Source organism: Ursus maritimus, unplaced genomic scaffold, assembly GCF_017311325.1.
Source record: "Ursus maritimus isolate PB19 unplaced genomic scaffold, ASM1731132v1 scaffold_80, whole genome shotgun sequence".
NCBI classification, from domain to species: Eukaryota; Metazoa; Chordata; class Mammalia; order Carnivora; family Ursidae; genus Ursus; species Ursus maritimus.
The window spans coordinates 66,852-83,835 of NW_024426997.1; the positions used below are offsets into that span (position 1 = coordinate 66,852).

A 16,984-nucleotide genomic window follows, 5' to 3' on the forward strand; every position below is an offset into this window, starting at 1 on the left:
TTTTGGGAAATGGTAATCCTTCCCTACACAAGTATATATCTGCAATAAAACACTCTGAATCATGCATCCAAATACAAACCATTCCAATATAATCCCACTCATACATGTTGTAATTTTCAGTTTTTTATAAACTAAATGAGATTCTAAATAAGTATTTACTGAGTTCTAACCATGGATGAGGCACTTTGCATATGTTTTCTCTTAACTTCACAACAATGAAAATAGAGCATATTATTAGCATATTTTCAGTAGAAAACTGAGAATTATAAAATTCAATGAACTTGCCACAGAAATTGCAAGTACTAGACTGAGAATTAGATCCTCCCTCTAACTTCAAAATCTATGCTTTTTAATAGATTGATTTTCTATCTAAATTTTAGTAACATTCATAAATCTGTTTCCTGTCCCCTCCTTTACGTGTTTTCAATAAATAACTCTTTCCAACAAGAGGATAAAACAATTTCCCATTGATCTGAAGGTCGAAGTCACCAGCCATTTCAGTCTCTTTATACCTCCGATTTAATAGAAGAACTTATTAAGCCCGCTGAAAAGACTGATCCCAATTATCAAGGTATACTAGGATTAATGTTACTCAGTAGGGTAGGGAAATCATGTATGAGACTCAAGTGATTCTCTTTGGTGCCTCATAATATTTGTATATCAAGTAATAAAAGCAAATGAAAATGTTTTCCACAGCAGCTGCATCAGTTTACATTCCCAAGAACAGTGCACAGGGATAACATTAATGGTGACTAGGGGTGACTACATGTATTGTGTGAGCACTGAGTAATGTGTAGAATTGCTGAATCAATATATTGTATACCTGAAACTAATATAATATTCTATGTTTATTGTATTTCAATAAAAAAGTAAGTGAGAAGGGCATGAGTCAATAAAATTTTAAATTTAATTCACTCCACCAAGTAAAGAATCATTGTTGGAGATATTACATGAAGACAAGAGAAGAAAGCAATTGGAAGTAAAAGAAAACAACCAAGGACAACTGGGTGTCATGACCCATTGGTAGGAAAATGATGATTATAGTAACTAAGAATATTTTCCTCCTTAGTTGTGTATTATGTCAATTGTGTATTTATGTCATTTATTAAGAAATTTCAAATTCCTTTTTTTTCTTTTATTTTTCCTCACCAAGAAGATGTTGGTGATTAATTTTACCATTTAGTCTCTAGGTTACAGAATATTCCTGTGGGATTATGACTAAACTAGAGGAGATCCCAACACTACACTGAGATGGATATAGTAATTTATGAGAATATTTAGTGTTACGCTTGGAGAAAAAGGGGAGAATGTCTTAATCTGTATGTAGGATAAATGAATCTTTAGGTTGAAGTGACTGTCATTGATTGGAAGTTTAAATAAAGGTGGAGTGATGTGCATGGATGCTGGGCAACCAAATGGCAAGATGCTTCTGATTATTTCTCTTATGACTCTCAGTCCCTTATTAGCTCCTCTATAGTCCTCTCTCTAGAGGAGATAGCTACAAGCCTGAAAATTACATTTCCTGAACTCCCTTGCAAACTTAATCCCTATAGGGTTCTATCAATGGGAGGTATTAACATGATATGGGACAGCAAGAAAAAGGGAGAAGCTTTACATTCCTCTGCTTTGGGCTCAGGCGGCAGCAGTATTGGGCAACTGTGGACTCCAGAATTATTTTAGGGGGCTCAGCAGCATCAGCAAGGTTGAAGGATCCAAGGCTCCTAAAGCTTCATCAAGTGCATAGCTCTTATCTTCTTACTCAGTGATAGGATAAAGGTTCCAACATCATTAATGGTGACACTGATCCGGCAGCATTTATGGATTCTGATTAATGTCTCTTCCTTTTTTGCTCATCCAGCCTTTGAGGTGGTAGGTGTTTATACTTACCCTCATTTTCTCTTTTCTGTTCCTCATTTCTGAGCTGCAAACTTTTATTTTCAACTTTCTACTGAACCATGCCCTGTGTATCTCGAAAATATCTCAAGCCCAAAACATGATAACTAAATAAGTTACCTAACCTCCCAAACCTATTATTTTTCCTGCATTCCCTGTTTGAATTAATAAGATCTCAATCAGATTAATGCTCCAATCTAGAAGCCAAAATTTACATCCTATTACATATATATTGGTGCACTTAATGGTGTCATCATTCTTTTGAGGCTCTGTTCACTTTTCCTCATTTTCTCATTACATCTGTTCTTGAGATTGCATAACTGCTACAGATATATCTTCAAGTCACTGGCTCTTTCTTCTGACTGCTCACATCAACTGGTGAGCTCCTTTAGTGACTTCTACATTTGAAGGAGTTATTGTACTTTTCAACTCCAGAATCTCCACTTTAAAAAAATAATTTCTCTCTACCTGATGAGATATTGTCATACCTTCCTCTTCTTCTTTCGGCATGCTTTCCTTTAGTTCTCTGGATATATTTATAATAGTTACTTTGAGGTTTTTTTTTCTGCTAAGTGCAACATTGGAGTCCCCACAAAAGCAGTTTCTATTGACCTTTATTTCATGTATGGGGCATAGTTTTGTGTTTCTTCATATGTCTCATCAGTTTTGGCTAAAACAGGACATTTTTTATTTATTTCTTATTTTAAAAATATTTTACTTATTTATTTTTGAGAGAGAGAGAGCGAAAGAGAGAGAATGCAAAAGCAGGGTGTAGCGGCAAAGGGAGAGGGAGAAGCAAATTCCCTACTGAGCAGGGAGCCCTACATGGTACTCAATCTCAGGACCCTGAGATTATGACCTGAGCTGAAGGCAGAAGCTTAACCGACTGAGCCACCCAGGCGCTCCCAAACTGGCCATTTTTTATAATGTATTGTAGAAACTCTGGTTATTGAACCCTCTCCTCTTCATATTGATGTTATAGGAACTGTTTGATTGGTTGGTTGTTTAGTACCTTGGCTGAATTAACTCTAAAGTGTACTGTCCCTGCAGTATGTAGCCTATGATGTCCTTGCTCAGATTTTTTTGTCTTGTTTTTAATCTTCAGCTTGGTTACCTTTGGGACATCATAAGCCACTTATTGGTTGGTGGTTTAGCTTAAGTCTCCTGGGCCAGGTAGAATTTTATCCTTAACTAGTAGACATGTGTATGGCTTAGAAGCTGCTATCACAGTTCAGAGTTTACACTTTTGCCCCACATTTATTCAGGGACTAATAGCTGGATGCTCTGCCTCCAGTGTTTCTTTTCTTTCTTTCTTTTTTTTTTTTAAAGATTTTATTTATTTATTTATTTATTTATTTATTTGACAGAGAGAGACAGCCAGCGAGAAAGGGAACACAAGCAGGGGGAGTGGGAGAGGAAGAAGCAGGCTCCCAGCGGAAGAGCCTGATGTGGGACTCGATCCCAGAATGCTGGGATCACGCCCTGAGCCTAAGGCAGACGCTTAACGACTGCGCTACCCAGGCGCCCCCTCCAGTGTTTCCTAAGAGGTGCACAGACTTCAGCACTCACACTGTCTTCCAGACTAACAGGAATTCATGTGACTTTTTTTTTAAAGCTTGGCTTCCTAGGAGTTGCTCTTGGTTTGGTGTTACTCATTTTTCAGACAGTATTTAGTCAGAGGTTGTCCTTAATCTTTTTGTGTCACTGAGGCTTCCACCCTTTGTTGATAAAACTATGTGTGGCTTGGAGAATCTTTTCATTTCTGCTCCATGCCTTTGTTTGGTTTCTTCTAAGTGGGTACAGCCACTGAATGCACACAGCCTCCCTTATCCCCAGGGTTGACTGTGATCCCAGTAGGGTTTCTCTTGTACCTGTCACTGTTTTTATCTTTTAAACTGCAGTTTGCTATGCAATTTGGTTTCTTGATACCAGTATAATGATGCTGTGAGTGCTTTCTTAACTGCTCTTCACAAAGAGCTCCACTGTTTCTGACATTGCATTGTTACATGGAACTCTCCAAGTTCTGTTCCAAATAAAGCCAGGCCCCCTGAGATAGGGCTATGGAGTTTTTCATCCTTACAGTATGCCTGTCCTTCTGTGCAGAGCCTGAGTACCACTGCACAAGAGCTGAGGACAGGGACAGCAGCCCATTTCTCCTTAACTGACATCCTCCTGTGTGAGTGGGCACTAGGAGAACAAAGGTTCTGGTCATCTCAACTTGCCGCTTCTGGCATGAACTTCCACATTGAGTAAGCTGGAGGATAGGGGTGCTAAGTGGGGCCCTGGTGTTCTTATCCTGCCATGTCTAGAATAGAGTTGTTGTTGTTGTTTTTATTATTTATTGCTGTGCTAAGAATATTTTTTAAATGATTGCTATTTTTATATTCTATTTACTTTTTAAAAGATTTTATTTATTTATTTGAGAGAGAGCATGCACAAGAAGGAGGGAGGGGCAAAGGGGGAGGTAGAAGCAGACTCCCTGCTGAGTAGGGAGCCTGACGTGGAACTTGATCCCAGGACCCTGGGATCATGACCTGACCCAAAGGCAGATGCTTAACCAACTGAGCCACCCAGGTTCCCCCTGTGCTCAGAATATTTAACATGAGAACAACCCTCTTACAATTTTTTAAGTGCACAATATAGTATTGTTACCTTTAGGGACACTGTTGTACAGCAGAAATTCCAGAAAAGCTGAAATTGTATACCCATTGAAGAGCAACTCCCCACTTACTCCTCTGTCCAGCCTCTGACCACCATCATTCTACTTTCTGTTTATATGAGTTTGACTTCTTTAAATACCTTATATAGGTGGAACCTCTGTTCTACAAGTAGGTGTGGAAAGGGGAAAGATAACCTCATTTCCTTGGTATTCACCTGGAATAGAACATGTTTAACACTTAAGTCCTTACCACTGTAGGGTAAAACCTAAGAACACAATGCTAGACTGGATCATGCAGAGAGGGAATCCCTATTTTCTTCACCACACCTGCCTAGATTAGAGTACCCAGAGTAGAGCGGAAAAGCGCTTCTACAATATGGAGTTCCAAAAGGAGACATGGGGTGTGGGGAGGCTTAAATGCTAGACTGCTATTCTTAAGACTTAGTAGGTGTTCTAAATGGTCATTTCTCTATTTTCTATATGATTTGGACAATTTCTGGAGACTGTACATTATCGTTCTCTATAAGTTTCACGAGTGAAGTATCTGTTTTGTTGGAGAGAAAGTCCACTAGGCTCCTCACTCTGCCAGTCCAAAAGTTCCTACCTTATTTGATTCTGACATAGAACATCTTCAGACAGTATTATGGAACTCACCACTTACTCTGTTCAATGTGTCATCATTTGTGCACACTCTGTTACCAAATTTTCCTAATTCTACCTGATAATTTAATCAGAGCCTCTTCTCCATTACCCTCCACAGCCTTAGGTCAGATTTCATCATTTTTTTACCTAGATTATTAAAATAACACAGTAATTACTTCACAGTGCTACTACCATCACCATGTGAAAACTCAATTCTTTTCAGTCTCTATTTTACCATTTCAAGTGCTCCTCACTCATTACAGAATATATTCCAAACTACTTTGATTGATATTTAAGACCCTTTGAAGTTCTTTTTTTTTTTTAAAGATTTTATTTATTTATTCGACAGAGATAGAGACAGCCAGCGAGAGAGGGAACACAAGCAGGGGGAGTGGGAGAGGAAGAAGCAGGCTCACAGCAGAAGAACCTGATGTGGGGCTCGATCCCAGATCGCCAGGATCACGCCCTGAGCCGAAGGCAGACGCCCAACCGCTGTGCCACCCAGGCGCCCCTGAAGTTCTTATTCTATCCTAACTTTCTGTCCTCCTCGAAAACTCTCCCTTCTTCACCACCCAAGCTATCACATATTTCAAACATACCAGCTATTTTCTGTTCACTCAATATGTCAGAATACTCTATGCTTCCATATCTCCCTACATATAATTATCTCTGCCTAGAATTTTCTTCTTGCTTCTCTCTGCAGCCAATCAATGTCTACCATTAAACACAAAAGTTGCCTTTTGGGGGAAAGATAGCCTCTTTTAGGAGACATTTTCAAACTCCATAAAACAAGGTTTGCCTTTCGCATACCTGTATCATCATACTTAGCGATGGGTTCTTTGGGGTCAGCACTGAATAGTAAGATTCTGAGATCCTTGAGGACAGTTTCCTGACGTACAGTATGGGCCCAAGAAAGTTTGAGACTTGCTGATTTCAATACTTATTTCAAGGCCTCACTTTAGCCACTTGAAAACTGGTCATAAAGAGTTTCCTTATATCTTAAGAGCAATATCTGCACTATAAGAACTTATAGTGCTGGAAAATAAATTTAAAGTTAAAACACCAAAATTTTGTCCCCAGAATTTTTTTTAGAGGAAATCAAAGGGCAGTATATTCAACACTCGAGAGTTAAAGGATATTAGAGAACAGAAAGCAAATTCACTCAAGAAATTGGCCAAAAGTAAAAAAATTAAATCAAGGGCAAATGCTAAATACAATCCCTACCACCAAGGAATATACAGCAATGCAATAGAAATTGGGACTATTAAACATTTGAGGACAGGAAAGGAATATTTGAGGAATCACAGAATTTTACCCTGGCCAGTAATAGAGGATGAATATTCATTCAAGAAGTAAAGAACTATTACTGTAGAAAGTATGGGACCTGGTGGAGTATTAAATTGGGTCAATATCCATTGTTGAACCACAAGAGAAGATTGAATTAAACAGTCGTTACAATTTATTTAAACCCATTGTCCCAAAGGAGGGTGAATATCTTTTAAGCTGACCATAACCAATTCATCAAGTATAGAGAAAAAATGTGAATATCTATTTATGTGTCTAAACTTGAAAAGATAAGTAAACTTCACTAATATTTAATATTCAGGTAATTTTTGCTACTCAAAATTAATCTGTATAATACCTAGTCACATTACTTACGATACTTAAGTTTGTCTGAAAAGGTATGAGTTAACAAAAGACAGATGGATTTAGAGGAGTTCTCTTTGCAGTTATTTGCTTTGAACACATTTCTATATATTATAGCTTAGGTGTGCCAAAATTGGGAGAAAGGGATACTGAAAGATTACGTTATTTTATTTTAATTTGATTTGTTCTCCAAAACTTCATGAGGAGCTCAAATAAATTTGTGTCAATAAGCCTTGCGCTGAAGATAATTCTAGTTATTAAAACTCATAAATGATTATAAAATGATAGGGTTGACAATTTTACCATAATATGAACTCTTTGTCAGCTAAATCACAAAGTAAAAGAACAAGAAGCTATGAGAACTGACAATAAGCTGGCTAAAAACATTCCAAATTATTAAGAAACATTATTTTACAATATGGATTTACTTCCATTATTATTAACAATGAACTCAACAATCTATACTGTACCTTGATAAATTAGCTAGTGATCATGATACGCAAAACATTTAAAAAGGAAATACAAAATACATAAAACTCTACAAAATTTTTGCAGTATTAACACTCTCCAGCTAATAAATGAAGGGTTTAAATTTTTCACTAAAGGTGTTCTTGAATGTTTCTTACTAATAGCAAAAGGATAAAAGCCACATTCTACTGAAAAATACTTTTGTTTTCAGCCACTGTAAAAATGACTTACATAAGCAATATGACAATAAATAAAATGCATTTCTTATCAGCAAACAATATTGTATAGTACACAGAAAACTACTACTGATTTCAAGTTAAATGATTTGTGGTAGAATCAGATTTGTCTTATGGGAAGGAGTTTTGTGTTATACAAAAGTATGGATGATTTTAACATCTGTATCTAATAATCTTTCATCAACTGTAATGATTCCTATAATAAACACGATGTCTATGACAAAAACCACATTAAGCCATGGGTTAAGTGGTGAATTTGACTGGAATTAAATAAGAACTTGCATATAAGTGACAGCAATATCAGCCAATTTGAAAGTTATTCATGACAACCTTTGTTGGCAAGTTATTATTGAAGCCTATGGTACAAAGTACATCAAGGTCATCAATTATGATTAATTTTGTAAAAGCAATATCTCTAAAACAAGAATTTATATTAATATTTTATAGTAAAAGGGGCAATGATTATGAAACTATTTTGTGCCATATAGATATTCTTTGGAAATCACATAAATAATTAAATTTTAATAAGTATAAAACAGTTGTATCATCAATGTATCATTTCAAATTTTAAATTACTTAGCATAATTTATTTTAACTTTGTCTTTTAAAATTTCTACTTCCTGACTATATTAATGTTGAACATAATATATGCTGTCAGTAGTAAATTTATAACATATAGAGATCTATTTTTATGTTGAGGATGTTATGCTTAGAGAAGTCTGGAGATTATTCATCTAAAAAATTACCCAAAGTTGTTAGAAGGAAGGTAAGAGGATAGCTTGGAGTGATATGAGGGAAAACAAGCATCCATTAATTCAAAGATGTCTAAAATTCCTATAGCACAACCGATCAACCAACACTCTCATGCCCACTGTAATCAAGCCAATGCTCAGAGAGAACCACAGCATGTTGCAGGGCCAGAAATTAAGTGCAAACATCTCTCCTGGTCCTGCTAGGGCAGCAGCCTCTGTGCTCTAACAACTCCCAGTGAAATATGGAATCCCAGAGGTCCAACACATCTGCCTCCAAAGTGATTCACATCTTTATAAAGAAGATACTATATACATTCATATACAGAGCATCGCAGAGAGTGAAAAGCAGATTTATAATTTTGATTATCCCCTTGAACATACTGTTCTTCATACTGTGTCTTTAGAACAGGTAAGTGGAAACATCATCGAGAGCTAATTCATTAGAGATTTAATATACTGAAGATGGTATTTTAATCAATTTTGTATTGACTGGAAGGAAAAACTGTGGCTTTTGAGATATCAAATTCTCTCTCACTGGAGATCACATTCACAGTGACCGATGGCCAAGAATTTTTATACAAAGTTAAAGAATATATGCTCTCAGCATGATATTGACAAGTAAAACTTGGCAGTAGATGGTTAGTGATTAAAGATGATGATGAAAATTAAGAAAAGCAAATTGTGAGCCTCCAGTTAACTCATACTAGCATTGAAAACAATGTAATAGTGAGAAACTCATTTTTTTTCTTTTAATCATTTCAGGTGCTGAAAGGACATGTAAATAGGCACATCATAATGAGAGCTGGAGAAGGAGCAGGCGAGGGAAAATTAATGACCAGAACTAGATAGGCAGAAAATCTCTATAAAACTGACCATTACACCACAAATACAAGTGAAATCTTAAAGAAATAAAAAGGGAGAAGTCCTAGGACACCTGGATGGCTAAATTGGTTAAGCATCTGACCCTTGATTTCAGCTCAAGATCTCCAGGTTGTGAGATCGAGCCCCACATTAAGCCCTACATATGGTTCTGTGTTAGGTAGGGAGTCTGCTTTGGATTCTCCCTCTGCCCCCCACTCCCCGGCTCTCTTTCTCTCTCTCAAATAAGTAAATAAATAAATACTCATTTTTTTTAAATGGGAGAACTCCCTACAAAATGTTCATATGCAAGGGAATGAATGAAAATGTGAGTAATTAAGGAAACTCAATTATGAGTACTTAAAATAGTATGGAAAATATCAACAAACTTCCTCAACAAAAACAGAGAATGGCACGCTTCCAAATATATAAGATAGTCAAAAATATAAATCAAATAGGGTACATTAATAAATTTAAACTTGGGGCACCTGGGTGGCTCAGTTGGTTAAGCGTCTGCCTTCGGCTCAGGTCATGATCCTGGAGTCCTGGGACTGTGATCTGTGGGGGGCCTGTTTCTCCCTCTCCCTGTGCCTCCTGTTCCCCCTGCTTGTCCTCACTTTCTCTCTGTCAAATAAATAAATAAAATCTTAAAAAAAAAAAGAAATTGAAACCTAAGTTGGATCAGATATGCAGTATATCATCAACTACCTCATAGTGAAATATATTTGAGTAAAAGCAGCTGGTTAGTACTAGAAAACTGTTAAAAAAACTAACATATTAATAATAATTTTAATTTAAGAATAAAAGCAAAAAAATGTATAATAGTTTGAGTTTCATTCAGTACAATTCATATACTCTGAAATTTACCAATTTTAAATACACACTTCAATGATTATTATTATAGTCTCATAGTCATGCATCCATCATCAAAATCTTATTATAGATCATTTCATCACCACAGAGAGAAAACTGTCCACTTACACTCACTCCCCAGCTCAAGGTAATCCCTAATGTACATTCTGTTTCTATAGATTTGTGTTCACCAGACATTTCATAAAAACAAAATAATACATGTGGCCTTTTGAGTCCTGCTTCTTACTTAGCATAATGTTTTTGAGATCCTTTAGTACTTTAGCATAAGTATAAATAGATTTTGAAAAACATAGAATCAGTCAAAATTGAAATATTTCTTTTTACTTAAAGTGCTGACAATGAAAGAAAAAGTATTTACTTGACTCAATTATATATATTTTTTTTAATTTAAATTCCATTTAGTTAACATACAGTGTAATATTAGTCTCAGGTGTAAATATAGCAACTCAACACTTCCACACAACATCAGGTACTCATCAAGACCAGTGCATGCCTTAATCCCCATCACCAATTTGACCCATCCCCCCACGGCCCTCCCCTCTGGTAACCCTCAGTTCGTTATAGTTAAGTGATTCAGTTATTTTTAGATTAAGTAATATATATTGTATACACATGAGCAAGAGCAGAAATGCTCATATCTACCTACTTAATAAAACAAGTCTTGGCTTGTTCCTTTCCTAATGGGGATTTATATGGAAAATTCTCTGGATTGTAATTTGCATTTACATGAATGATTCAGATTCAGCACATGCCATCTCCCTACTCATTCTGTGCCTGGCCAGAAGCTTACACATACACCATCTCACCTAATACCACATTTCTTTAAGGTGGTCCTACATCTAAGATATGGGAAATTTACTTAATTATGTTGACCTAGACTTTTCATTTGCTAAGTAAGATATAAGAAATAAATGACTACAAAGTCCCTTCTAGTCTAATATAGAATTATTTTTCCTCCAATTTCCTCAAAAGCACATCATAAATTGAGTAAAAGTAATTATAACAAAATGTGCAATTGCTTATTGAAGAGGAAGAAAATTTTCTTCATTAATAAAATTTCTGTCTAAACTATATCATTTCTTTCCTTTCATTTATATTGCTTTTATTCACTCATAAGAACAGATATATCAAGTGTAGAACTAAAGAAATAGTTTTAGAAACTTGCTTGGGAAAGGAAAGAGAGGAATAAGAGAAACATGCTGGGGAAGCTATCGACATAAATGAATGCCAGCTTTCCCTCTAAGTTAAAATGAAAGGGCGAAATAAAGCTGTAATGTAGGCTTTATTCATATTAATTGCATTATGCTTAACTCTATTCATTTTGTATCCAAGTTTTTCTGTTGTCATTGTATCACGGGACATGAAATTCCATGTAGCAAATGTATTCATTCCCAAATTATAGCTAGCATATTCATTTCATCTAATAATCATCAAGAATTTCATTTCTACACAGTGCATCTAATTATCAAAATTACCGTCATGAATGTCTCCAAAGCACAATTCCTGCTCACTCACACAATAATGATGAAACACAGCCCTTCGAAGAGGGTGTGGTGGGTGGCTGTCCTGTGTGTGTTCTTCTAGACCTACTGTCTTCATTCAACTTCCACTCTCTACTCTTGAGGTTGACTGACAAGAACATCACTTTCATCTTTATTTTCCTTAATTTGTACAAATTATCCAGTTCTTAAAAATATCTAAGATAGGAAAGCAATCAAGGGAATTAAGGCTGGATAATGGTGGTAGGACATGTTGACAAGGGCCTGAGTAGAAATAAAAACAAGGAGAAAGTCACAGGTCATTGGAGAAAAGAGAACAGACACTTCCTATGCACCTTCCGATCTGCATTTGGTCCCTTTTCTAAATGTACCACTCCTCCTACGCACTGCTCTTAACTTTTCTTCCCATAAACCATCACACATGCTCTAAGCTTTGCCCTTTTTGTGTACTGGCCATGAGGATTATGTTTACTTTTTAAGTGTTGTGAAGACAACAACAAGTGAGCCTGAAGCCATAGCTGAAAGTGTCACTTGGAATTGGTCTACATTTTTAAAAAATTCTTACGATATGTCACATACACCATGTACTCACTTAAATGTCTTTATTTGGTTTATTGCTATTTTTTGTCTGATAGTTATGTGTCTCTAGATTGTCTCTAGAGGTGAAGCAGGGATTCCTTCTGTCTAAGAAAATACAGTATAATTAACTGTAACATAGAAGGATTCCAACATACCTGTTGAAGCATATCTCCTAAGGAATTCACATGGAACATATGAATTCAATCAATACTTGATAACTTAACCATAAATACATATTCTTTTAATTTTGGAGGCAATATGCATATTAGTATGGACCCAAATCATGACCATACTGACAGGGTTTGAGTATCAGCTTTGACCCTTGTTAGCTGCATTCCTATAAGTCATTAAAGATTTCTGTACTATAGCTCCCTTATATGCAAAATGAGGATAATAATAATAATACTCCCCTCATGGGACTGTTATGAGCACTGAATGCGTCAATGTATGTGAAACACTTAGGACAGAGTTTAGCACATAGTAATCACTTAATAGTTATTGCTCATTTCATCACTCTAGATCCTATGAACAACATCTAAAAAGCCAAGTAAAGACACTTTAGTATAATATGTTACAACCAACGTAAAATCTATGTTAGTGTTCAATCATTTCACTGTTTACTTCTTAACCACCACAAACATACATTTACACACAAGGCACACACTTCTCACTGTGAACAATAGTAATATAGGAATTGAGAAAATAAGTTCATAAAGATCTGAGGATGAGTCCATTTTTGTAAAATTCTCAGAACACTATACAACAGAAACTAAAAAGCAAATTATTTTTAATGAATTAAAAGACTTTCTTCATGTACAAATCAGCCCCTACATCATGTGTATGTGTATGCGCATGTGCATTTCCTTTATCTTAGAAACACTGAATGATCCATAAATGACTTCAGTGAGCAATTTCCTAAACTTCCAAATTCTATATTCCTTATATATTGTTGTAACATGATCTCAAGAGGTGACAGTAATTGTGATAATAAAAGGCAAAAAATACTAATGTAACTACTTACCTAATTTTTCTAAGTGAGCAAATTAGTGACAGTCAAGATGAATTGATAAAAGAATATCATTTGATAGAATAAAACAATAGAAAATAAAACCTCCACTCCATCAAATGCTTTTTAATTAATGCAGGACTATAAGAATATTGTTTCAAAGTGATGTGACCCACAAAATAATTTCAAATTATAGATGGTGATGCCAATATATTTAAAATGATATATTCTCACATCACCAGCTATTATCATCAAATAGAAATAGGAAAACATCAGTGCTCATTGTGGATTTATTATTATTTTTCATTCTTTTTTTTCCTTAAGTGGAGCCTAATGTGGGGATTGAACTCACAACCCTGAGATCAAGACCTGAACTGAGATCAAGACCTGAACTGAGATCAAGACCTGAGCTGAAATCCAGAGTTGGACACTTAACCAACTGAGCCACCCAGACACCCTTTTATTTTCTTGGTATAAAAGAACTTCTGGAGCCTTTCTGAATCAAGTAAATGGATCTTAAAAATGGATCTGTAGTGACTGAGTTTATTTTACTAGGATTTTCTGGACAATGGGAACTTCAGATTTTCTTCTTTGTAACATTCTCCTTAATCTACAGTGCTACTGTGTTGGGAAATACTCTCATTATGGTCACAGTGACATTAAGTTCCACTCTTCATTCTCCCATGTACTTCCTCCTGAGAAACCTCTCCTTTCTGGATATGTGTCTCTCCACTGTCACCACGCCCAAAATGATCACAGACTTACTCAACGAACACAAGACCATCTCCATTTGGGGCTGCATGACCCAGATGTTCTTTATGCACTTCTTTGGGGGTGCTGAGGTGACTCTTTTGATAGCCATGGCCTTTGACAGGTATGTAGCCATATGCAAACCCCTGCACTACAGGACAATCATGAGCCACAGGCTGCTGAGTGGGTTTGTGATACTTTCATGGACAATTGGGTTTGTACACACCATGAGCCAGATGGTATTGACAGTAAACTTGCCTTTCTGTGGCCCCAATGTCATGGACAATATATTTTGTGACCTTCCCCTTGTGATTAAGCTTGCTTGTGTGGACACATACACCCTGGAATTCTTTGTCATTGCTGACAGTGGGATGCTCTCATTCATCTGTTTCATCCTCCTGCTTGTCTCCTACACTGTCATCCTGATCACTGTACAACAAAGACCATCTGGAGGGCTCTCCAAGGCTCTGTCCATACTGTCTGCACACATCATTGTGGTCACTCTGTTCTTTGGACCTTGTATCTTTATCTATGTCTGGCCATTCAATAGTTTCGCAGGCAATAAAGTCCTTGCTGTGTTTTACACTGTTATCACACCCTTACTGAATCCTATTATTTACACCCTGAGAAATCAGAAAATGCAAGGGGCCATGAGCAAATTACAGTTCCAACATGTTATCTCTACACAGAACTTCTAGATTTGAGCAATATATAATCAACACAACTTTCAAACACCGTGCTAACAGAAGTTAAATAGATTATATATAATATATGCTTTCACTCTTGTGTTAGAGTGACCAGGGTAGAACCATTGTGCAGAAAACCACAAAATATTTTAATTTACATTTACTGCTGCTAAAACACATAATGATAATGAGTGACCTATAGCAAAGTAGACATTTGAAATCACTGAGCACTTTTTGATAGATATTTGATACATATTTATTAGTGAAGAAATAAGTATTTAAAAATATGGTAGATACTAATAGGGGTAATTTTAATAGATATAATATGTTAATGACATTCATAGATTTATACTATCTTTAAATGAAGTACCAGTACAAATAATGAGTGAAATAACGTGAACAATGAGAAAGAAATGATTCTCTTGATCTAATGAGACAAAAAATAAGAATAAATAATTAAATTTGACAGTAGAGTGAATATAAAATGCTAGAGAGAATGTTAAGGTACCAAAGGGAAGGAACCAATGCAAGAATAACTTCAGTAGAACTAAAAAAAGTAGCCTTGAAACCAAATGCTCCAAGAAATATCATAAATATGCCCAGTTGCCTTTCAAACCTCAATAAATGAAAGTAGAAGCATATTTCTTGATTTTAGGTACTATACCATATAACTTTTTTCTTTCCAAGTGCTTTACATAAAATACACTTGAATTTGCTTCTCACAAGCTTGTAATCCTTATTTTAATTATCAGCTAAATCTGATTTGGTTGTGAGTGTTAAGGAGGGAGGGGTTCATGCTAAATTGGGAATCCCACACTCATTGATGGTAACTTAAATATTCTCTCCTAATTCAAGACACCAAAATTTCTTCTTTCCTCTAGGCAACAGCCTTCTAACTCTTTCTTCAGCACTGTATAAGTTCTTTCCTCCATTGAATGCATTCTCTACAAGCATCTACAGTGATATGATTAAAATGCAATTCTCAATGTTTTTTTCCTGGCTAAAACTATTTTGTGGCATTAAGATGCAGGCTCATATCCTTCACTGGCCATCAAAACCCATCCTTCCTCTGGAATTTAGCCCTAATATACTTTTTTTTTTCATAATGTTACATCACATTGACTTTCTTTCAAATTATCCGGAGTATCAGGCATCTTAATTTAGGACTATTTCCAGGCTGTTCCCTTCACACAGAATGACCTTTCTTCACTTCTACACCCAGCTAACTTCCTCCTAGAGTATAGAACCTGGACAAAATACTATATTAAAAAATATATATATTTTTAAAGATTTATTTATTTGAGGGAGTGAGGGGCAGAGGGAGAGGAAGAGAGAGAATCTCAAGCAGACTCCCTGCTGAGCGTAGAGCCCAATGCAGGGCTCAAACCCATGACTCTAAGATCATGACCTGAGCCAAATCAAGAGTCGGAAGCTTAATGACAGAGCTACCCATGCGCCCCTCACAACATTACATTTTAGAACACTTTTCCTCTATGTTCTTGGCCAGTTTAGATTTCTTTATTTTACTCACTTATAGCATGCTGCAATTTCCAGCCTTTGCATAAATTATTGCAATAATTATTTATATACTTACAGGTTAATGTCAGCTTTTTCTTCAAGCTATAAATTCCATGTATCTCCAGTATCTAGCTACATATTGGCACCCAGCAGTTCACACATATTTACTGATTGAAGAAATAAAAATGAAATAACTATATTCTAGCAGAATATTATTGAATTTAACCTACAACTAAGGAATATGTGCACTTTACTGTGAAATATTACCTGTTAAAAATTAGAATACATAAGGGCATATATTGCTCATATAATTTAGCAATTGAATTACAGAGATGACTGCCTTTTAATTAGCAAAAAGGAACAAAAACCATATAATTCCATTCATATGTGGAATTGATGAAACAAAACAGATGAACATAGGGGAAGAAAAAAAAGGGGGAGGGAAGCAAACCAGAAGATACTCCTAACCATAGAAAATAAACTGAGAGCTGATAAAGGAGGTGGGTGAGATATGGGCTAAATGGGTGATGGATATTAAGGAGGGCACTGGGTGTTTATGTAAGTGATGAATCACTAAATTCTATACCTGAAACCAATTTCACCATTTTTGTTAGCTAACTAGAATTTAAATAAAAACTTGAAAAGAAAAGAAATATAAGGAAAAGGAATATGGAATACATGAAAAATTTCATATTCAATCCTAACTCAGTAAACTTAAAATTTCAGTCTTATATTTTATTATACCCTATATCAAATAAATCAAAACCATTTAGAAGGGAAAATACACATCCAGTGGTAGATGGGATTACATTGCATGTGATAAAACATTACATAAGATTTTTGTGTCTGTAGTATAGTACACTCAAAATCTTGAACCCCTCTGGTTAAAAAACATCTAAGACTGCTAGAGTCATCTAA

At 35.7% G+C, this 16,984-nt stretch overlaps 1 protein-coding gene across 1 annotated transcript; it reads left to right on the forward strand.

Moving 5' to 3' along the window:
- The first annotated feature begins 13,589 nt into the window (after positions 1 to 13,589).
- On the forward strand, positions 13,590 to 14,560 carry LOC121101621 (olfactory receptor 4L1-like). The gene has a single exon (XM_040625511.1). The coding sequence runs from the start codon at positions 13,622 to 13,624 to the stop codon at positions 14,558 to 14,560; it is 939 nt and encodes a 312-aa protein (XP_040481445.1). The 5' UTR covers positions 13,590 to 13,621.
- The last annotated feature ends 2,424 nt before the right edge of the window (positions 14,561 to 16,984 follow it).